General features: G+C 40.4%; 1 protein-coding gene across 1 annotated transcript in view; it reads right to left on the bottom strand.

Moving 5' to 3' along the window:
• TMEFF1 (transmembrane protein with EGF like and two follistatin like domains 1) overlaps positions 1–25327 on the bottom strand; it is a 78443-nt gene that overhangs the window by 18841 nt on the left and 34275 nt on the right. Inside the window, exons 4-7 of the mRNA XM_080668072.1 lie at positions 24015–24041; positions 21706–21802; positions 4878–5026; positions 2652–2717 (exon numbers count right to left, since the gene is read on the bottom strand). Coding sequence (XP_080524198.1) covers positions 2652–2717; positions 4878–5026; positions 21706–21802; positions 24015–24041 — 339 coding nt within the window. The remainder of the gene's footprint in view (positions 1–2651; positions 2718–4877; positions 5027–21705; positions 21803–24014; positions 24042–25327) is intronic.

Here is a 25327-nt window from a genome sequence, read left to right as displayed (position 1 = left end):
AGTCTTCCTGGACCCCATTGAAGAATTTTCTACCTAGGTAAAAACACCTATCTACCTTCCAACACCTCCCACTCTTTCATTTCTAAATCTACTATTTTTCACACCAACCTTGACTCTTCCTCTCCTAGCTTTTCCACTCTGTCCAGTGAAACACCTTTTCTAATGTGAATAAACGCATCCACCTTCTCACTCCCTTAGAAAATATTCCTTTCATCTCCCTGACATACCAAGATCACATTACTTTCTAAAACACCTTTCCCCTACTGTCACCTCCAGATCAGCATCCCATCCTCTCTCCCAACAACATTCCTCTCTTAGGGGTCTGTGCCGTCCACCTACACATCCTTCTAACCATCCTTCCTCATCATGTCTCTCCACCACACTCCACAACACACACCCTCAGACTTCCTTCAAGGTGATTTTAGCAACTGGCTCAGTCTTATCTTTAGATGAGGCAAAGTTTTTCAAAACCATTGGTTTTTAGAAAAAGAGAGAGAGGAAGGGAGAGGGATAGAGACATAGAAACATCAATGAGAGAGAAACATCATCGATCAGCTGCCTCTTGCACACCCCCTACTGGGGATTGAGCCCGCAACATGGACATGTGCCCTGACTGGGAATTGAAACGTGACCTCTTGGTTCCTAGGTTGACACTCAACCACTGACTGAGCCATACCGGCAGGGCCAAAACCATTTTTAAAAGGTAATATCAAAAGAGCTGTATTAGAATATATAAACAACAGTCACCAAGCAATGGAATATTTCTCTGGTATTGCTGGTCAGCAGGCAAGGAGACTACTGAGAGAAAGAGATCATAGGTAGGGTGAGTGTGAGGGTGAGGTATATATAGCTCAGGAAAGAAGCAAAAATGTCTTGGTAATAAAACGGTGTTGTGGTTCAATTTTAGACTGTATGAAAATATCTTTTGATAAAAAATGGCCTCATTAAAATGCCATACACCTCAAAGGAACTTCCTGGGTAGATGGAATTATTATAGATTGTGATAAAGTACAGTGTACATGGGGTGTATCCATTTGTCAAAATTGATAGCTAACATTTGTGTATCTCAGTGCATGTAAATTATACCTCAAAAAAACAACAGTAAAATAAGAATAATGACAATCAAGTGAATGGGATTATAAAGTCAAAACAAGAATGACAATGCTGATCACCTGTTGAAGACGAGTATTGGGTACATTATACTATTCTGTTTTCATATGTTTGATATTTTCTATAATCCAGTTTTTAAAATGCCACATACCCATCTCCCACACACCTCATGCTCGACCATCATATCCTTGATGCCTTCAACATCTACAACAAAGCTTCTAACACTGCAATTTCAATTGTTACCGACGGTTTTTCAACAGGCCAAGAAAAGCACTAATTCAGCCTGCATGCTGGACATTCAAATGCTCCATTTCATGAACACTCTCCTCCAGGAGCTCAACTGAAAAGATCTTTCTTGCTGAGAACTGTCTTACAATTTTTCCAGCCGCTTCCTTTGGTCCTCTGCATATAACCTCATTCAGCTTCGATGTTCCTATTGGTCCTTTCCCAAGAGCAGTTATGAGAATCAAAATGAAATGATGGATATGAAAATGAGAAGTAAAAGAACACGGCACGTGAGGTCAAGGGACCCGGAACCCAGCCCCTGCTCAGACCTTTACTGCATGTAAGACTTTGTACAGATAAATCCGACAGCTGCTTTGAGCAGCATCCATTCTTTGACAAGTATGGAACAGACACTCTACTAAATGTCAGGAATACAAACATGAACATGATAGATACAGCCTCCTGTCCTAACTGAGATACAGATGAGTAAAAAGACAACTATAATTAGAGTAGGTTATGTGCTTGGATAGGGGGGTATATGAGACAGGCACCTGATCTAGATTTAAGGATGAAGGAATACTTCCCAAAAGGAAATGACTTTTAAGCTGAGCCTGAAATGATGACTAATAGGCAAAGAAGAGTTCCAGGCAGAGGGAACAAGGCTGAAAGACCTGTGCACACAGGGCAAGTGTTAATAGTAGGTTCTACAGAAGTAAAGAGGATATAAAAAGCAAATATGAGGGATCTTTCCATATAATTTCCTAGAATTGCATGTAAGTCTATAATTATCATAATAAAAATTTTAAAAAACGTATGTGAGAGTATTCTGTACATTGAGAAGTGCTTTAACTATTTCATTTAATATTATAACTAACTAGAGGCCCAGTGCACGAAATTCTTGCACTGGGGGAGGAGGGTCCCTCAGCCCAGCCCGCGCCCTCTCACTGTCAGGACCCCTCGCTCCTTACCGCCTGCCTGCTCGCTGCTCCTTACCACTCAGCTTGCTGCTCCTTAGCGCTGCCGCAGAGACAGGAAAGGCTCCCGCCACTGCCGCTGCGCTTGCCAGCCATGAGCCCAGGTTCTAGCTGAGCATATGCCCCCTGGTGGTCATTGTGCATCATAGCAACCGGTTGTTCTAGTCGTTCCACTGTAACAGTTGCTTAGGCTTTTATTATATAGATAATCACTGCAGAATGTATATTGCTTAACAGAGAGCCAAGTTGGAAAGGTCATTATAATAGACATAGAATTGCTAAGGACAGCTAGTGACCACATTTCAATAGTTGGCCAAAATTTTAAAAATCATGATTCAGTACCTTTCACATCTGGCCGATATGGTAGTCCATCATCTTTCTTTCCCAACAAACTAGTGTCGTCTGTGTCTATAAGAGAAAACAGTTTTCAAATTAAGATACATATGATGTTTAAGTCACATCAGGTAACTCCCAAATATTACAAATGCTCCGGGTCCTTCCCAACTCTGTCCACTATCCTGCTCACATTCCCCACCATTCTCTTGATCTACTGTGGAATTTCTGCCTCAGTCCTCGGGCCTCCCAGATGTATACACGCTCTGCAGGTGAACAGTCTGATTTCATTTAGACTGCACCTCAAATGTCTCCGCCTTAAAAAGTCTTCCTCGGGCAAACTAAAATAATGCACACCCTGAAGAAAAAGGATTAATCCTTTCTCCAAGGGACAATGGTTTCAAGATGTACCTTCTACCACAGTTTCCCTGGAAACATATCAGATTAAGATAAATATAGAATCTCAGCTTGTTCTCAGACAATTTTACTAAAAAATGACCCCGGACAGTGCACTGTATTTAGACTTGGAAGGCTGTAAATGAATCGTAAGTACCCGCTGGGAAGCACAAGCTGAAGCTTCCTGTACACAGTGGGGGAGGAAAGGGAAGATATAGTTAGGTGCGGATGGAAATATTACACAGGGGACCAAAATAAAAGTTAAGGGCCAACTACTCCAAAGGATTCTAAATCTGCATGAATTTCATTTAACAAAATTCTTAAGCTTGGCCAACCGCTCTGAATTTGAAATTCCAGGTAGTATCATCAACCATGATACTACCAGTTCTTCTGGGGGAAAAAAAAAGATTTTTTTCTCTCCAAGCTCTTCTTTCAACCTAGACGCTCAATGCCACCCCAAGAACGAAAGACAAACAAAATTACTTTCTTGAGATCAAAGCTAAGTGGACTATCTACCTACCTATCAGCAAATGGTTTCCTCTACCATGCCCCCCTTGAAATCCTCAGATGAGTTTCTTGGGTATCATTTGGTAGCTTAGACAAGAAGTATTGCACATAGTTGTACAGTATTACACAAATAATTTGTTACCAATATAAAGTACCAAATTTTGGCTTACATTTTTCCCCCTTAGATCAGTTAAAAACATAGACCTTTAATAAGTCCAAAAAAGGAAGGAGGTAGGGGAGGGTGGTTAGACCTAATAAGCAAGAACAATGTACAATGCTAGTCCATGAGCATGTGCCTGGCCCTCGTGTGTTACTAGGAAATGATATATCCTAGCCCTTGTGCATCTCCCGAGGAAAGAAGGTTTGAAAACATCTGTCTTCAGTGCCTGAGTAACTCTAGTAAGGAAAACAAAAACTCATTCTTAGTTGGGATCATGGCTTCTAAACTATGACAAAAAGCAATAAGGGCAAAAAGAATTTTTACTGAAGGTAATTATTTTTCCTTACATTCTATAACTTCACACCATAAGTTCTAATAGTACATAATATGTGGGGCCAAAAACTACAGAAAGGATGTGGAAACAAAGTAAACTATTATGCTCTAGAGCAGTGGTTCTCAACCTTTCTAACGCCGTGACCCTTTAATACAGTTCCTCATGTTGTGGTGACCCCCAACCATAAAATGATTTTCGTTGCTACTTCATAACTGTAATTTTGCTACTGTTATGAATCGTAATGTAAATATCTGTGTTTTCCGATGGTCTTAGGCTCTACAGCAGCGGTTCTCAACCTGTGGGTCGCAACAGATCATCGGAAAACACAGATATTTACATTACGATTCATAACAGTAGCAAAATTACAGTTATGAAGTAGAAACGAAAATAATTTTATGGTTGGGGGTCACCACAACATGTGAAACTGTATTAAAGGGTCGCGGCGTTAGAAAGGTTGAGAACCACTGCTCTAGAGAAAAAGATGAAGATGGCAATATTTACAGTTTTACTATAATTAAGATACTAGTAGGTTGATTAATTCTTAAACAGCTATAATCATTATAAACTTAAGACAACCTTTAAGAACTATGAACATATCCAGAAATCCATGTTAAAGTCAGCTTCGTAACTAAATAACCAAAAAGCATAGTTTGTATCTTCAGAAGATACAAATAAGTGAGAAAAGAAATCTAAAATAGTAATAAAGAAATTTAAAAGTATAAAAAAGGAAAGCATGGAGTTCTCATTTTACAAATTTGGAACACTATCAAAGTGTACAGATAAGATAAAAGACATACAAATTAAAGAAAAGACTATGGATAAGTAGATTGAATTTTACCTGTGCAATGACCAAGATGCCTTATGTCAATTTGCTCTTGCTTTATACAAGATGCTTCTCGAACAAAACAGGGATTGTTATAGGAACTCCCATCAGAAGCACACACGGGGTTAAAACTGTATCCACTGCAGTCTATATTACATACACACCTGTAGGAAAAGACAAAAATTACCTATATTTTACAACAAATGTATTTCACAAGGTTGCGACCTCAAAGAAGAGAAACTCTCGGTGTTCAGTGGACACTAAGTTATATAGGCAGATGTACAGATTTTGAGGACTTCCATTTTATGTTTTATATCTATTTTTATTTTTAAAAATAGATGTTAATTTTTTTTCCTTTAAAATACGTTTATTGATTTTAGAGAGAGGAAAGGAGAGGGAGAGAGAAAAACATTGATGTGAGAGAGAAATATCGATTGGCTGCCTCCTGCACACCACCTACTGGGGATCAAGCCTGCAACCTGGGCATGTGCCCTGACTGGGAATCAAACCAGCTACGTTTTGGTGCATGGGACGACCTTCAACCAACTGAGCCACACGACCAGGGCTATATCTAGTATTTTTAAAAACTGTCTCAGGTATTGGGTGAGGAAGGTATACTATTATTACTTCTTTTGTACAGATCAGTAAACTAAGATTTGGAGGAAGAATCTGGACACAGATCTGGTAATTAGTTGAGCTAGGATTTAGATTCATGACTTTTAAGTCATAATTCTGTGTCCTTTCTAGGATACCATGTTGCTTTCCAATGGATGTTGATGACATCTGACATCTCCTGCTTATTGTATCTAGATATAAAAATTCTAGAGAAACCACTGGAATATTAATTTTAGGATGAGATTATCGCTAAATTCTTGCCTGAAAGAAATTATTAGCTGAGGATTCACTTTGCTTAAACCAGTCAGGGACTTAAAACAACATGTTGATATCTGCTACAGAAAGCAGACTACAGAGCAAAAAGGATTATGAGAAAGGAAGATGGTCCCTCCATAATAATAAAAAATTAATTCATCTGGAAGATATAATAATTCTAAACATTTTAAAATAACCTCAAAATCTATAAAGCAAAAATTGATAAAACCACAATGAGAAATAGCCAAATCCACCATAGCAGATCTTAATATGCCTCTCTCTATAGTCATATATCAAGCAGACATCAGTAAAACTAAAATATCTACAGGTGAAAGATATGATGCTGGGATTTTCTTTAAACTACTTCCCCCCCCCCCAAAAAAAAAAATGTGGGGAGGTAAAAATAGATGAAACAAAACTGTACTTTCTGAAGCTGAGTGATGGACATATGAGAAGGGTTTATACTCTACTTTTTTTTCTCCTTTTCTATATGCTTGAAAATTTCCTTATCCCTGGTAAATTAAAGACCTATATTTGAAAGGCAAAGCTGCAGAAGACCTAGACCAATAAGAGACCAGTAAATTTAACTTTGAAATGAGAATGTCCCATAAAGAGAACAAACAAAAAAAATATACAGCCCAATAACAAAAAGAATAATCATTATCTAGAATATATAAACAAAAATCTACTTTTACAAGATATATAATTTAATGGGTAAGAAGTGGGCAAAGCCATAACTAGAAATAAAATAGGAATGATAGAAGCTTATAGAAAAAATATATGTGAAAAGATGTTCAACTGTTAAATAATCAGGAACATGCAATTAAAACCACAATGAAACAGATACTATCGCATCCACTAAAAAGGCAAAAACTAAGAACGAGAACAAGACCAGCTGTTGACAAGGATGAGGAGCAAAGGGAATTCTCTTCCTCCTGTGGAGGGCGAGCTCACTGATACAACCACTTTGGAAAACAGGCATTCCTGTGAAAAGCCAGACGTGCAAAAGCCCAACAACTTCCTTTGAGACGATCTCCCACACAGGTGCACCAGGAGAACGGAGTGAGAATGTTCACAGCAGCATTACTCATTAGGACAAATACCAGAAACAATTCAGATGTCCACCCGCAGTAAACCAGGCTGGAAAAGGAGGTGGTATCGCCAAACAAAGGAATTCAATAAGCAGCGAGAATGAATGAACTACTTCTGTATACATTAACACGAATGGATCCCAAAACCATAACGTTGAGCAAAAGAAGGTACATGTAGTATGATTCCAGTTATACAAAATTCAAAATCAATCAAAGGCCAAATAATATATTCTAATGAGACTTACCACATGTGGTAAAACTAAAACGTAAGCAAAGGCACGATTTCCACAAGATGCAGTATAGCAGGTTTTGTTTTCATTGGGTTTATTCCATTACTCAATTTCTGACTTCTTGGTGGGAGAAAGATGCAATTAGAGAGGGATTTGTGGGGGGCAGCTCTGAAGAATTAATAATATTATATTTCTGGCTTGGGAGATAGCATTCACAAAAGTTTGTTTCATTTTTGTGCATTAAACCAAATGTGTAAATTTTCACCCATTTTTCAATAAACGCTATATTTCACAATTTTAAAATTAAGGCACCAGAAAACAATTAAAAATTCATAAGAATATTTACTAACTTCAGTCAAAATGGCTTTTACATTTTTAAGTGTGGACATGTAACAGAGACCATATGTGCCTGCAAGGTGTAAAATATTAACCCTCTGGCCTTTTATAGAAAAACTTTGCTGACCCAGGTTTAGGACAAAATTGGGATGGCAGTAAAATAGAAATGGTGGCCCATGGAAGAAAGCATTACAGAACTGTTTCAGGATTATGAAGAGGCTCATCAACAAAGTCAAGATACCATTTCAACCCAGAAACAAGTGATTCAGCTGTGGGCACTGTCGCTCAATCAGGACCTGCCTTGGTCAAGTGTCTAACAGTCAGCCCCTCAATGGGATGGCACCACTGCATGGAAGACCAGGAACGGCGAGAACAAACCATCGCTGCTGCTTTCAATGGCACACAAGGAGAGAAAATGGAATTACCAGCTCAAGGAGAGTCCAGCTCAGTGAGACAATGGGCAGAGGAGGAAAATATTACACTCCAGGGGACACTGATACAACTGATCACAGCAACTGCAGGTGTTTGCAGACAGGCAACAGCAGCAGAGGGCAGGATACCCAAAGCATAGGAGTGTGCAGGGAAGTGGAAAGAAATCACATTAGTAAATATGACAAATTCAAAACATTTAACAACCATTTACTCTGCACCTACCGTGAGGGTATAGTCACATGTGCCTCACTTAATCCTGACTACAACAACTTATGAATAGAAAAACTGGAATGAAGGAAGTTAAAAAGTCTAAGATCATAAACAAACGAGTGGCTGAAATGGTGTTCTTTCTACTAATTACAGCTGTTACATAAAACATACCTCAGCATAGAAACTGACAAATGAAAGGAGGTAAGTACATAGTTATTTTCACATTTACATCATGAAAAATATTGTCACTAAACTGGCCTCACTTTTCTCTCAAACACACCAAGGACACTCCTTACACCAGGGCTTCCTCTTTCCCTGAAATACTTTTCGCACTATAAAAAACCCTCAGCAAAATGGGAATAGAGGGATCATACCTCAACATAATAAAAGCCTTATATGACAAACCTACAGCCAACATCATACTCAATGGGCAAAAACTAAATCCATTTTACCTAAGAACAGGAACAACATAGGGATGCCCACTTTCACCACTCCTGTTCAACATAGTTCTGGAAGTGCTAGCCATAGCAATTAGACAAGAAGAAGAAATAAAAGGCATCCAAATTGGAAGAGAAGACATAAAACTGTCATTATTTGCAGATGACATGATACTTATACATAGAAAACCCTAAAGACTCCATCAAAAAATTATTAGGCTTAATAAATGAATTCAGTAATGTAGCAGGATACAAAATTAACACCAAGAAATATATGGCATTTTTATACACCAATAGTGAATCCATAGAAAGAGAAATTAAAAAAACAACAATCCCATTTACCATCGCACCAAAAAAATTAAGATACCTAGGAAGAAACTTAACTAAGGAGGTGAAAGACCTATACGTGGAAAACTACAGGACACTGAAAAAAGAGACAGAGGAAGACATAAACAGATGGAAGAAAACACTGTGTTCATGGATTGGTAGAAATAACATCATTAAAATGTCCATACTACTCAAAGCAATCTATAGATTCAATGCACTCCCCATTAAAATACCAACAGCATATTTCACAGACCTAAAATGAACTCTCCAAAAATTCATCTGGAATAAAAAAAAGATCCCGAATAGCCACAGCAATCCTGAGAAAGAAGAACAAAGTAGGAGGGCTCTCAATATCAGATATCAAGCTGTATTACAAAGCCATTTTTTTCAAAACTGCCTGGTACTGGCCCAAGAACAGACATATAGACCAATGGAATAGAATACAGAACCCAGAAATTTTGACAAAGGAGGCAAGAACATATAATGGAATCAAGACAGTCTCTTCAATAAATGGTGTTGGGAAAATTGGACAGATACATGCAAAAAATGAAACTAGAACACCAACTTACACCACACATAAAAATAAACTCAAAATGGATAAAAGACTTAAACATAAGATGGGAAACCATAAAAATATTGGAGGAATCCACAGGAAGCAAAATCTCAGACATATGCCGAAACAATATCTTCGCCGATATAGCTCCTAGAGCAATGGAAACTAAAGAGAAAATAAACAATGGGACTACATCAAAATAAAAAGGTTCTGCACAGCAAAAGAAACCATCAACCCAACAACAAGAAAGCCCATTGCATAGGACTACATTTTTGCCAATGTTATCTCCAATAAGGGTTTAATCTCCAACATTTACAGGGAACTCATACATCTTAACGAAAGGAAGATAAACAACCCAAATGGGCAACAGACCTAAATAGATACTTTTCGAAAGAGGACATAAGGATGGCCAAGAGACTTATGAAAACATGCTCAAAGTCACTAATCATCCGAGAGATGCAAATCAAAACGACAATGTGGTACCACCTCACACTTGTCAGAATGGCAGTCATCAACAAATCAACAAATGACAAGTGCTGGCGAGGATGTGGAGAAAAAGGAACCCTCGTGCACTGCTGGTGGGAATGCAGACTGGTGCAGCCACTGTGGAGAACAGTATGGAGTTTCCTCAAAAAACTAAAAATGGAGCTCCCATTTGACCCAGTAATCCCACTCCTAGAAATATATCCTAAGAAACTAGAAACACCAATCAGAAAGGATATATGCACCCCTATGTTCATAGCAGCACAATTCACCATAGCTAAGATTTGGAAACAGCCTAAGTGCCCGTCAGCAAATGAGTGGATTAGAAAACTATGGTACATCTACACAATGGAATACTACGCTGCAGTAAAAAAAAAGAAGGAATTCTTACCATTTGCAGCAGCATGGATGGACATGGAGAGCATTATGTTAAGTGAAATAAGCCAGGCAATGAAAGAAAAATACCACATGATCTCACTCATTTATGGAAAATAAAGAACATTATAACCTGATAAATAAAAAGGTAGATACAGAGGCAGTAAAGCACCCAACAGATTGTCAAATTACAGCGGGAAGGCTGGGGAGTGTTGGGGAGGGAGGGAAATAGATCAACCAAAGGACTTGTATGCATGCATATAAGCACACCAATGGACACAAGACACTGGGTGGGGGGGTGGGGGGATGAGGGCATGAGACAGGGAGTAGGGGAGGCTGGGGGAAGGTCAATGGGGAAAAAAAGGAGATATATGTACTAATATATGTAATACTTTAAACAATAAAAAAATATTTTTTAAAAAGCTCAAAAAAGTACTGGAAGATAAAGCTGAAGAAACCTCTCAGTAAACACAGCAAAAGTATTTTTAAATAGGAAATAGGAGAGAAAAGAGAAAGGACTAATCTAGGATGTCCAACATCCAAATAACAAACGTACCAGAAATAAAAAAGAGAGGCAAGAAAATCATCAAAGAATAAACTGGAAGATTTCACAAGTCCGAAGTCTCTAAGTTTCTAGGAAAGGGCATAACGTTGTGAAATTTCTTGACACTGGGGACCAAAAGAAGATGGTCTGAGAGAGAAAGCAAATCATACACAAAGGGTCAGGAATCGGAATGGCTTCGGACTTCAGCAGCAACACTGGGTGCTAGAAGACAACAGAGCAATGCTTTCACAACTCTGAGGGAAAATGACCTCCCAGCTAGAATCATGCACCTGCTGAGTTACAGTATTAGCTGTAGGTGAAAAACATTTTCAAATATCTTGTACCTTTTCTCAAGAAGCTACAGAAGGATATACTAAAAGGAGAGAGTAAAACCAAGAAGTTCAAGGCAAAAATTACCAAAAACTAACAACAAACAAACACAAACAGAGTATCCAATATAGGGGTGACATAAAGGAATTTATAGGATGATACTTGTGGTATAACAAAAAACATACTTGGTTTTCGTCCCGTTCCTGGCTCAGAGCTCCTAAACATCTTTTCTCAGTGATAGCAGTCTCTTGTATGCTAAGGAGATGACTCATAGCTCTTTCCTGAGTTCTGATATGATTATTTGAGTCATTTTAGCAAATTATCAAGTGTAGGGGAGGTCTCCAAATTAATAGTATGCTGGGCAGAAGTGCAAGAGACCTCATTTGTGACTAGTGTCTAACGTGGAGACAGTCTCGTGGGTCTGAGCCCTTCGCCTGCGGGGTCTATGCTAACTCCAAGTGGAGAGTGTCAGAACTGAAATGAAATTAATTATAGGACATCCAGTTTGTACAGAATTGGAGAACTGATTGTTGTTGGAAAGGCACTCATTAAAGGAAGACCCTGAGAAGACACCTACATACAAGATGGAAAGGGCAAACAGTCCACCTGAAATACTTGCCCTCTGTAGCTCTGTAGACAGTCGTGTGGCTGGCTGCCAATTCCAAGACACCTAATGCCACTGGGTCCTCTTTTTAGCTGGAGGACAGAATGCCTTCGCAACCCTGGTCCAGAGTCTGATCTGTATTTAACTTGTCTTGACCGTGTGGTGATGAAGTTTCTAGACTCCCCTGCAGGAACCAAATGAGCGCACTCATTTAACCGATACTCCCGAGAGCTGGAAGTTGGCCATGGTGAGATTAGGAGAAAACACACAACAGCCCACTCTCTGAAGGTGTTTCTGCCAGTCATCCATACCTGGTGACACTGGAATCCTGACAGGTGTCTCAACTATAAAGAGCCCTATGGTCCCATGACTCACTCATGGTCTTGCCCACAGACTTCCTAAGAAGCTAATCTTGTAAACTCTTGGGAAGTGGAAAGCCAGCTCTGACCCAAAGACTGTTCCATGAACCTTCAGCAAGCCTTCATGTGCATGGCTGGGTTAATGCTTGGCACTGGTTATCTGGCAATGCTCTATTTTGTATGCAAGGTGTTAAGCTAATAGGTGTAGTATTCTTTCACTTGTGTATTTTAAACATGTCTGTATGCAATGTAGATTTTACAATGGAAGTTTTAAGTAAAGCGTAGACCAGTATGTACAGTGTACTGTCATTAGCTTGAAAAAAAGGAAAGAAAGAGAAGACGTACATATTTGCTTGTACGTGCATAAAATCTCTGGGAGATTAAATTAGAAGCAGGTTGCAGTGACTGCCTCTAGCACAGACAACTGGGAGGCTGGAAAAACGGGCCTGTTAGTGTAAGGTCTCTTCAAGTTTTTGAATTCCTAACATGGCAAATTTCATGAAGGTATACATAAAGAAATGCTTCAATGATTTCTATGAGTTAGCTCTATGATTTTGGCAAGTCACAACTCCTCGCCTCTAAAATAGAGATAATATACCTCAAATACCTTATTTGAAAGAATCAAATAAGCTTTTGGGAAAAGTCCTTTGAAGTCATCAAATACGATGCACATCTGAAAGGTATTATTATTATTGAAAAATGTCTATCCTTTCCCTTCCTTTTCCCTTCCTCTGCATAGAAGGTGCCTTTCCTTCTCGACAGGGTAAGTTTATTTTAGCAGGTGAGGAAACAATGGCTTAAAATAATTCATGTGAAGTTATTCAGACTTAACAAATACCTAATGAAACCTCTGACAGGCTCAGCACAATACTAGTCTCTTTCACACTTTTAGTAAATCCTCCAAACGACCCTGGGTGCAGCTCTAAGTGCATAATGAAGCCCTACTGTGAACTGCCGTGCGTTCACTAAAGACCTATGGAGGGCCCCTGTGATACCCAACCCCATGGCAAATTCATCCAATAGAGAAATCAGCAAGACAAAGCCCCTGTCCTCAGGGAGCCCACAATCTGCTAGTGTTCCCAGCGGTGTAGTAAGTGCTACCCAGAGGTTGTTTCTCAAGACCAAGGAGGAGCACTGAATAAAGTCACCTCACTCACAGGGCCCGGGGGACAGAGCATGGGAGGCTTCCAAGAAGAGGTGCTGACTTCCGACCCAAGTCACGCTTCACCCACGTCTAGAAAAAAGAGTAGAAACAAAAACAAAAAACAGGGATGGGACTCCAGACAAAAGAAATAACAGAGGCAAAGTAGTATCAAGGGGAACAGCATTCGGAAAACAGAGCAAGAGGTCATGGAGATAGGGTGTTTTGCATTTTAAAAACAAACCTCTCAAAGGAAACCTTTCCGGCAGCTGTGGAGAGCTCCGGGGACTATTTCTGAACAAAGGAGACTGTCTTTGCTAACATCCATCTTACACTTTGTATAAAGTAAAGTTTGGTACTGTTTATTTCCTGTTATCAGAAGGAAAAGAGCAGCATACAGTTATTTTTCTTTTTTAAAAATATATTTTATTGATTTTTTTTACAGAGAGGAAGGGAGAGGGATAGAAAGTTAGAAACATCGATGAGAAAGAAACATCGATGAGAAAGAACCATCGATCAGCTGCCTCCTGCACACCCCACACTGGGGACACGCCCGCAACCAAGGTACATGCCCTTGACCGGAATCGAACCTGGGACCCTTCAGTCCGCAGGCCGACGCTCTATCCACAGAGCCAAACTGGTTAGGGCTATTTTTCCATTACAATCTAAGGGGCCACCATAGGAATTTATTAAATGTAACCAGTTTTAAAAGTCTACTATTCCATGCATCCAGAGTAAGGCAATGTTCAATAATGAAAATTATAGTTATCTTTGATTAGGAGGAAATAAGAATAGACGAGCAGATAATGGTAGAAAATTTACTTCTTTGTTTCTTTTTTAAAAAAGCATATGTGGTTTCCAGAAACGAGGGCAGAATGGAGGACACAGATGTATATAAAGCATTCCTCTCTGTGTGTGAACCAGGGAAAAGATTTCATTGCACCTCCTGACAGAGAGAGACTCGATCAGATTGTGATACTGACCAGCAATCTGCATCAAAAACAGAACATGGCACCCAAAAATGACAGCGATGTCCAGCAGGTGGGTGAACTGCTTATCAAGGCTGTCAGTCATGCTGCACACATCCATGATTCTCTGAGCAACTCTGAGCTCTTCCATCACTCAAGGGCAAAAGGGGAAACAGCCTCACCAAAGAGACTGACATCAAAGAGGCAGAAGAGCAGGAACTATTTCCATAAAGCACATCACAGACAAGTTCAAAGAAATAATTTGAGGATTTTTATGACTCACCTGCACTGACATTACGCCTGATGATTCTACAGATTGCTCAAACTATTCGTGGTCAGGGATTTAGGTCAGGTATTTAAAAGACACTGATGTGAAGGAGTTCTATGATTACCTGGCCCACTGTCCAGATAATGGCTGATGGCTATCTTGCAACAATAACTTCAGATTAGAAACACGGTTTAGATAAAGACGGGGTTTGATTGCTAAGAATATGTGGTTTAAGAAACACAACTTCCTGTAAAACAGGTACTGCTTCCAACTTCTAAGCCTAAGTACAAAGTCGATCCACTATATTTCACAAAAGTCACAATGGGATACTGAAACCTCACCCATGTGGGAGTCGAATTTCTGGGAAGCTCAACCTCCTCACCATACATATAAATTCAAAAGCTAAGCATGAATGAGGATATCCATCACAAACTCATGCAAAGCCCATAGTGGCACTGGAGAGACAGTGCTTCAGGAAGAAGGGGGTGAGGGGAAGCCTCTCAGAAGCAAAAATAATCTATCTATATATATAAAAGCCTAAGTAACCGAATGACCGAACGACCGGTCGACCAGTTGCTATGACATGCACTGACCACCAGGGGGAAGACACTCAATGCAAGAGCTTCTTCCTGGTGATCAGTGCACTCCCACAGTGGGAGCGCTGCTCAGCTGACCAACAGGCACCAGACTCAGGGCTCACGGCTGGCAAGAGCAGCTGTGGTGGCGCGAGCCTCTCCCGCCTCCGTGGTGGCAGCAGCAGGCGCATGGGGGTCAGGATGAGCAGGAGCAGCGCTGCACCCGGCCCGAGCTCGGGCTCCTCCCCAGCCATCTCCCGCTTTGTGCACTACTACATCCCCCGAGGGGTCCCGGATTGCGAGAGGGTGCAGGCCAGGCTGAGTGACCCCACTGGTGCACGAATCCATGCACCAGACTTCTAGTTCAAACTATAAAAATTTAAAATAGCCACTGGGCACACAAGAGAGATAAAATATATGCAATGAGTAAAGTTTCTGCACTTCACTCAAGGACCTATTTACTCTGATTTTACATTTAGAATTTATTCTTACATTAGCTACAGTTCCTACATCCATTTTGTTTCTTATGCGAGAGAAGTGGAGAAGCAAGTTAAGAGTTGGGGCTGCCTGGCCGGCTTGGCTCAGTGGTTGAGCATCAACCTATGAACCAGGAGGTCACGGTTCAATTCCCGATCATGGCACATGCCTGGGTTGTGGGCTCGATCCCCGTTGGGGGATGTGAGGGAGGCAGCCGATCAATAATTCTCTCTCATCATTGATGTATCTCTCTCTCTCTCTCTCTCCCCCTCTCCCTTCCTGTCTGAAATCAATAAAAATATATTTTTAAAAATAATAAAATAAAGTTGAAGAAGGTTCTAATTTAAAAAAAAAAAAAAAGAGTTGGGGCCATCTACAGTCAGGCGCACTTGCAAGGCACACTGACAGACCCAGAAGCAGCAGCTAAGAGCCCTACTAGAGAAGAAAAATTATTTTTTAAAAACTGTATAAGAACTCAAAACACAAAGCAGAATGGCTCCTTAGGCATAGAGGTGAAGCAAACTGTTACTAAGAACACCAGTGGCCCCTGAAAACAGTAGGGTAAACACAGGTATGCACAACACAGTGTTTTTGCTGCTTAACTACAAGCAATTCAGCCTCACCTGCAAAACCTGGATAATGCTTCCTTGCCCGATCCACCATAAAGAGCTAAAAATTTATGTAACAACGTCTAAAAATTAATATTGTTGAAATATGTTCTGTGAACTATGTTTAAGATGACAATACACTTAAAGCAATTTCCATTTAAATGGCTAAATAAAAAATTACCACTTCTCTTACTACCAGAAAATCAACATGGTACCATTTTTCCCCTCTTGCCAAATGCCAGACTTTTTAAAAACTGTGACCAAGATAAAGAGAAAACGCTTTCTAAAGCAAGAGAAAGTGTTTAGCTGCCCTTGGGAAACTAGATAGGTTATATAACCACTCTTCTGACAGGGAAGACATTTCAAAATGAGAAAGTATAAAATATTTTAAATTAATACCCATATCTTAAAGTATGACATGAAATATCATACCTATTATAGTTATAGAGCAATATTTTTCAAACTGAAGGTCATAATCACTAGTGGATTATGAAGTCAATTTAGTGAATCACTACCAGCAATTGTTAAGAAAATAGGATAGAAATATTAAAGTGCACTGCATGTAATATTTCATAGAATTTTGTTTTACTTAATATGCATTATTACCATGTGTATGTGTATACCAGTGCTGGGTCACAGTGTAAATGGAGTTGTTGTCAAAACATCTGAAAGTGACTGATAAGCAAATCAATAAACTGGCATATGGTGGTCTAGATAAAAACTAAACAAAATTTTTAAAGCACCTAGTACTCAGAGTGATGAGGAGATGATAAGGACATACAGAATTCACAGCTGGGACCAGGCTGAAGAAGAGGGCATTGTTTTTTTTTAAAGTCATCAAGCAGCCCAACCCCTGTGTAGTTCAGCACTTGGCATTGACCTAGGAACCAAGAGGTCACCACATTGCCAGGGTTGTGGGCTCGATCCCCAGAAGGGGGCGCGTATAAGAGGCAGCCAATCAATGATTCTCTCTCATCAATGTTTCTCTCTCTATTCTTCTCCCTTCCTCTTTCTCTCTCAAAAATCAGTAAAAACATATTTTTAAGTATAATGTTTAAAAAGTCATTAAGCAGCAGTCTATGAAGTAGGAAAAGATAATAGCTTTCATTCTAGGAATAAAACAGACAAATACAGGGAGGTAGATGTAAGAAACATACTGTTCTAGAACTTAGGAGAATCCGCCCCACAAAACCCTCTGACTTCAGTCCTCAATTTTCTCATCTGTAAAGTGAGAGGATTAAATTAGAAAATAAATTTCAAGATCCTATTCTCTGATTCTGGTAGAATCCTATCTAATAAAGATGTAATATGCAAATGGTCGTTACGCCGTGAAGCATAATAACTGACGGTGTAAGGACTGGATCATGGATCAGCAGGAGGGTGAGGCAGTGAGCTATAGGAGGGCGGCGGAGAGCTACAGGAGGGGGTAGGGCAGCAAGCAATGAGGGGGGCAGGGGGGGAGGGGGACGGGGGAGCTACAGGAGGCCGGGGCAGCGGGCAGAGAGCTACTGGAGGGCGGCAGGGAGCTACTGGTGAGCTACTGGCACACGGATTCATGCGCAGGGCTACTAGCCTTATCTAATAAAAGAGTAATATGCAAATTAACCATCACTCCGCTACACCCACAAGCCACGTCCACCAGCCACGCCCACCAGCCAATCAGGAGCAAATATGCAAATAAACCCAACCAAGATGGCTACGGCCAGAGAGAGCAGGAGGGAGGCTTGGGTTTCCCGGGCAATGGAGGAAGCCAAGCTTTCCGCCTGCCCTTGCTGGCCTAGGCCTCCACTAAAGGCTACAAAGTTTCAATTATAGAAGATAAATAAAGGCCAACAGAAATGGCGGCAGCCTCGGAGCTGGAAAGAGCAGGAGGCTAGGGTTGCCCCGGTGATGGAGGAAGCCAAGCTTTCTGCACACCCTGGCCCACCCAGGCCTCCGCTTAAGGCTACAAAGTTTCAATTATAGAAGATACATAAATCCCAAAAAAAAAGGCTGCTGCCACGGAGCAAGCAGAAAGCTTGGCTCCGCTCCAGGCTACAAAGTTTCAATTGTAGAAGATAAATAAACCCCAGATACCAGGGCCTCCGCTTGGGTCGCTGGAGGGGCATGGCCAGCCTGCAAACCACCACAGGCCCCTTGCCCAGGCCGCCCCACACCCCAAGGGAACCCCCACCCTGATCTGGGACACCCTTCAGGGCAAACCAGCTGGCCCCCACCCGTGCACCAGGCCTCTATCCTATCTAATAAAAGAGTAATATGCAGATTGACCATCACTCCAAAACACAAGATGGCTGCCCCCATGTGGTCAAAGATCCTGCCCCCATGTGGACACAAGATGGCCACCACAAGATGGCCAGCAAGGGTGGGCAGTTGGGAGGGACCAGGCCTGCAAGGGAGGGCAGTTGTGGGCAATCAGGCCAGCAGGGAAAGGCAGTTGGGAGGGACCCAGGCCTGCAGGGGAGAACAGTTGGGGGGAACCAGGCTTGCAGGGGAGGGCAGTTAGGGGTGACCAGGCCTGCAGGGGAGGGCAGTTGCGGGGGACCCAGGCCTGCAGGGGAGAGCAGTTGGGGGGGACCAGGCCTGCAGGGGAGGGCAGTTAGGGGCAAACAGGCTGGCAGGGGAGCAGTTAGGCATCAATCAGGCTGGCAGGGGAGTGGTTAGGGGGTGATCAGGCTGGCAAGCAGAAGTGTTTAGGGGCAATCAGGAAGGCAGGTAGGCGAGCAGTTGGGAGCCAGCAGTCCTGGATTGTGAGAGGGATGTCCGACTGCCCGTTTAAGCCCGATCCCAGTGGGGATCGGGCCCAAACGGGCAGTCGGACATCCCTCGAGGGGTCCCAGATTGGAGAGGGTGCAGGCTGGGCTGAGGGACAGACATCCCCCCCCCGTGCACGAATTTCGTGCACCGGGCCTCTAGTTTATAATAATTAAGTCATGATGGGAGTATGTGCTTTATAACTCAGACCTTGTATTTAATAACTAAAATGTTATCTTTTAATAAAAAATTATATAACACCTTCTTAATAAATAATAGGTTTTTACATAAAAAATCAAGGCACGGCCGAAACCGGTTTGGCTCAGTGGATAGAGCGTCGGCCTGCGGACTGAAAGGTCCCAGGTTCGATTCCGGTCAAGGGCATGTACCTTGGTTGCGGGCACATCCCCAGTAGGGAGTGTGCAGGAGGCAGCTGATTAATGTTTCTCTCTCATCGATGTTTCTAACTCTCTATCCCTCTCCTTTCCTCTCTGTAAAATATCAATAAAATATATTTTAAAAAAAAAATCAAGGCACGATGGCTAATGCCATATTTCAGCATCTCAGTTTTTTATACCCAAAAGGTCTAGATGGCTGGGTCAAAATTACCTTCAGACAAATGTTACTATTCAGACAAATGTTATTATTCATGAAAAGCATATAGAAGGGCCTTGAAGTAGTTATATAAACTTTATATATCTTTCCTGGTACCATGACCCATTTAAAAGTGGAATTTTTTTAAATTACAGTCATCACTGAGATAGATATAAATTGTTAAACTGGACCACAATCAATAATAAACGTTTTATAGACCAGAAGATTAGATGCTCCTAAAATTTATTTTTGTCTCCTTCCATGGTAGGAACAACCATTTTAGCTTAAACACTTCGTTGTGTAGGTAAAGGAACCAATTTGTTCCTTCACGTTTCCCCTGTGATTACATCACTGCTTGGCCTGGACAAGGCTGCCTGTCCCAGTGTGTGTTGGTTTCTTAGTCTGCATGCTCCTTATTACTGGTAAGCCCTCCCCCAGTCCGTGCCCACTTCCTTACGCTTAGAGTCTGTATCTGCAAGAACAGTGGCTGCAAGTCCTCAAACAAATAGACACACACAAAACTGATTTAGTACATTCAACAGAGTTGCCCTGATTGGGCATAGACTACCCATTGTATCAGGAGGAGGTGTTCACAGAAAGATGTGTATGTCACCATGTACATGTCACATTCGGGGCCACCTCTGAGACTAGATGGAATCTGTTCCACTTCTAAGTCCAAGGTCTCCTTCAATTTAGGGATGAAAAATGAAAGCAGAAAAAATGTATGAAATAGGACTGAATAGAAAAAGAATAAAAACAGATCAATAGACCAAGCCAATCAATCACTGACAACTATTTTGACTCTGGACACTATTATAAGACAGTCCTGAGGAAAAACACCGAAAAGAACGAAATCTGTACACACACACACACACACACACACACCACACACACACACACACACACACACACACACACACACCACACACCACACACACACACACACAATGGTGTTTCATTGTGCCATATTATTAATACAAAATGAGAAGAGAGAGTAACATCTATTAACTGTTCTTTCTGCAAGTCCATATTACTCATTTCTCTCTTGTCTTTGGACTAATATCTACTTTAGAAAACATGTTCTTCCAAATCAAATCACTATGAAATGGATAGACACATCAATCCAAGTGACCAGCGTGCAGAAACAGCAAATTCGGGCATTGCTGAATTCACTTTTTACTGCACTTCCTGGTCTTTTGCCAATTCTCACCTATTTTGAAATACATACCAAGTACATTATCAGACATTAATCTTACCAAGTCCCATCCAAATAGCTGATTTTGACATTACATCATGCCGAAAATGGTGTGATCCTGACTTGTAAAACTCACTTTGGGCATTAGTGCTAATTAAAGCATATTACTACTATTCAGTGAAAGGCTTGAATATGCATTTGAGGCTGAATAAGGCACAGGAATGAAAAATACACAGCAAAAAAAATACACGAGTAAGAGAGAATGAGTAAATCTCTATAAGATAAGTGTTTTAAAATATGCACTAAGGGTATATCGAAGCAGGGAAGATCCATTTGTGCTGTAAGGTCCTGGAGTCAGCAGTAAGGCTTTTAGAATCAACCATAAAAGAGGCAAGCACCACAGGGAAATAAAAGAAGGTTGAGACTGGGAATCAGCAGCAACCTGATGAAAGGAAGAAGCAAACATGCCTGTGTTGATGATTAATTGCTACTACTCCACCACACAACACCGCTTCTTACAGGGAATGAATGGAAAAATGGGCAATGCTACCCAGGCTGAACATGAGTGAAAAAATAGAACAATATAATGTCAGTCCGTGCAACTGGGATTTCTATACATAAATTTTACTTATATGAAATATTTACTTACTATAATCTAAAATTTTGAAATGGTTTTGGAATTTTTAATACATGAAAATATACATAAAATGTTTTGTGTAAAAATTCAAGGTAAGAAGAAACTAGTATTGATACTAGTTGAAAAGTATAATAGGATAATTTAGAATAAGAGTACTTCTGCTTTAGCCTTTGGTATAAAATTATCAATGGAAAAAAAGACAGGTAAAACCAAAAAGTATTACAAATGGATTTTCATTCTAAAATATAACATTTAAACTGACTTAAATAACTATAGCATTACATCAACTTAAGAGAGACGTCAATAGACTAGCATTAAACAGAAAAATAAAATAAAAGGCACACATAAAATATACAGAAGCAGGTTAAATGATACCTTTCTTTAACATAATTAAAAAAAAAAACAAAAACCTCCACATAAGTTTATCCCTTTTCCTCAGTCAACTCACCCAACGTTTTCTGCATCTTCATCACACTCAGCTTTATATTTGCAAGGCCCACACTTGGAGTGTTTTCTGTGAACTTCGGCCCCTGACCCTTCCTCTTCTGTTTAAAAAGAAAAATTAAAATTTCAACCAAGATTTGGGATCCTTCCCAGATATGCTTCATATTTCAGCAGCAAATATCCTATTTCCAGGGGAAAGCTACCCCAGCTCTTGAAAACAATTACTTCCAAAATCTATCAACGATAAAGTCCAAGAAGGTTGCCAATACTGAGTACAACATATTCTGTGAGAAAAACTAGTATTGGTGCTGACAAAATAACCCGCTAAATTATGCACAAAGGAGCAATACAGTAGGTTTTAATAATTAGTTCCCTTTAAAGAATTACCATATAACATTATTTAAGAGAGAGGGGGGAAAAAAACATGAGCAGTGATTTTAGTCCAGTGATTAACTACATAACAACTAATTCCAGAGTTTTTAAAAAATCCTCAAATTTCAAAAAGGAAAGGGGGTCTCTTTACAAAGGATGTGCCCCTTTTTCTGCTTTGCCACTTTGCACAGCCAAAAACACCCAGAATGCAGAAGTGTGTGGAAATCCCATGATCCATCTCAAAAAACAATTAACTACCACCAAGACCCCAATCCACCTCACATCCCACATTTTAGAAAGCCCTATATTTGTGGGTCTCAATTTGAGTGGACCCTATCCTAATGATCTCACACTGGACAGAGAGATCAATTTTAATGCCAATTCAGGGATTACTCTTTACTCAAGGAATTTCCCAATCTGGTTTGGGGAAAAAAAAAAAAAACACATTATTCAAGGCATATCAATCAGTAAAAAGGTTTTAAAAGGAAAGTACCCAAACCTAATGTGCCCTTTTGATAAAACTTCCAATTTTTAGTGTCTGCCTATATTTTAAATCCAGATTCTCATGAACACTCCCCAACAGATTCCAGGGATCATAGTCCTAAGTATCTCGAAGGCCCAGAAACATCCTGAGATCTAGAAATCACGCAGTCACCTTGAGCTCAAATATGTTTGTGTATTAATCTGAGCAAACCTCTCAGCCCTTCTAACTCAACTCAGTTTACATCCACAGGGCAAGACATCCAATACCTGTACTATATAAGGAAATCTTGAGATCAACTTCCATTTCTTTAATATAATAACGAGGACAGTTTCCTAATTAATGTCTGACCACATGGGCTAGGCCACATGATCTCTTAGAATCCTTTCCAGCTCTAAGATCTCGAACTTATGACCTGACCTTTCACATACGATCATGGAGTTTCTGCTTAAATATGTCCATTTAAATCCAATTCTATTGTTCAGCAGCTGTAATCATCTTTTTTTTTTAAGCTGAAACTGTCATACCTGAACTTCTTCCTCGGGACAGTACTTCTATTCTCTAGGTGGCTTAAAATCCCTACCAAATGTAAAATTGTAAAATTCTATGAAATGTGTAAGTCTGGAGTAAGGTTTTAAATGGTGCTGAGAGGATCACACTGTATTTGTTTCATCTGTAGAAGTGTGAACCTTCCCAGTGAGTTTTCTGTTAGCGTATGCCCATAGTACCTCAAACATTATTTTGTAGACAGTGGATACTCATTAAGAATCACAGCTTCATTAAACTAAGAGATAGATTAGTCACTCTTAATTCTGATCATCCAGAGTAAACTTTGTTATATGCTGTCCTCAAATATTAGTTTCCTACAGCAGAAGTAATTCATATATTTGTACAATAAAATCAAAATCAAACAGGAACATTTTAATGGTTTAAATTAAAGTTTAGATTCACCAGAGTTTGTTCCGCAAGTCTTCTCTTTGCTGTGCACAACTCACTCCAGTGTTTTTGAAAACCTGTACCCTGAAAATTCCTTGGGAGTAAAAATGTGTAAGCATGGGGTGGGAGAGAGTTACAAATACCCTGGTCCCAGCTAAAATCACTTGTGGGGGTGATCCTAGGAGAAGCACTCTGGTACAACCTCAGCTCAACAGGAGCTACATTACCCCTTCATCCAGCAACAAATCCTTAGTGAAAAAATAACTGCCTGAAACAAAGATGCCAGGCTAAAGGGGACAGAGGGGCTGGGGGGGGGGGGGGGAGGTGATGGCTAAGGGTGGGGGTTTTCCTGGGATAATGAAAATGTTCTAAAATTGGCTGTGGTGATGTACAACTCTGTGAACATACCAAAAGCCATTGAATTGTACACTTTAAATGGGCCGATTGCATGAATTTTAGCTCAATAAAGCTATTTTACAAAGTGAAAGAAAACAAATGCCCTTCACAAGGTACCTGAAACTTACCTCCTTCTCCAGATCCAGAGCCATTATCTGAGAAAAAAAAACAAAACAAAAAAAAAGAGTATAGATGAACACTTCAAACAGGAATTTTCTTATCAAAAATCAAACTGGGATATCCATTCTCAGGTAGCTTTTTTCTCATTTTCTTTTTACTATCAACCAGTTCATTCTTACATACCTATTTTGTACCTTTCTCCAAATATAAATTCTTTGGACACATAACTGTCTATACCTCAGACATCTTTGTAGCCCATTCAGGAAACATCCAGGGGCCTTGCACAGAGTAGAGACCAATGAATATTGTCAAGTAAATGGCTAAATAGGAAATATTTTAATGAACTCACTTAAAACGTAGAAGAAAACTTTGATTTTGCTAAAGCTTGAGAGACATAAGTAAGAAACTGTTTTTATGAGAAAGGGAGGGAAAGAGCTTTGGGTCTTGCTCCAAACGTCTTCGTAATGAAATTTGCAGCTAAAAACCCAAAGCCAAAAGGTTAAGAAAAGCCCCAAGGTTCCGAAGGAAAAAAACCTCAGGGTTGCGGTTTTCATATTCTTGATGAAATTAACTTCCTCTAGGAAACCTAACCAGAAGGAATCTCACCAAGATGTAGGTGGGAGACTTGTTACTAGTGAAATGAAAAAGCCAGGCTAAAATGTAATGAATGTAAAATACTGATTTTATAATCCTAAGAGAACCAACATATGGCACAGAGCACGCTGGAAAGAGAGTCATGCTGTAGTATCACCGGCGCCCAGCAGTAAAAAGCAGAAACAGCCTGTAAAGAGCCTCACACTTGATCAGCACTCTGCAGGGGGAGGGTAAACTGGAGAACCCACCAGCTCTGCAAACAGTTCTCTAGAGTGGGAGACACCACCTGTAACAACACTGCTGCCTTCCCGTGGAGCTCCTTCAGACAGCAATCCAATCCCCAGATGGGGCAAACACTGGGAAAATATATTTTATGTAGTGCCCATTGCAAAATCTTCACGGGGTTTTATAGAAAGTCTTCAGGTGCGTTCAATTTTGATTAATCAGCCATAAAAAATTACATCTTCTCTAAGTAATAAGGAAAATAAGGAGTGAAAGCCGAAAAGAAGAGAGAAGAGGGGAACTCAATTTAAAATCGTTTTTATGACCAAAATTTTCTCAGGAAAACATTCCCTTTTTCTTCTATCCCACATTGATTGGGTACATATAGTATACTGGAGGCCCAGTGCACGAGATTCATGCCCTGGGGGGATGAGGGGGTCTCTCAGCCCAGCCTGTGCCCTCTCACAGTCCAGGAGCCCTCGGGGGATGTCCAACTGACGGTGGT

This window comes from Plecotus auritus (assembly GCF_963455305.1).
Source record: "Plecotus auritus genome assembly, chromosome: 5".
Taxonomy (NCBI): domain Eukaryota; kingdom Metazoa; phylum Chordata; class Mammalia; order Chiroptera; family Vespertilionidae; genus Plecotus; species Plecotus auritus.
The sequence above is the reverse complement of the archived record's forward strand: the minus strand, read 5'-3'. Positions and strand labels throughout refer to the sequence as shown.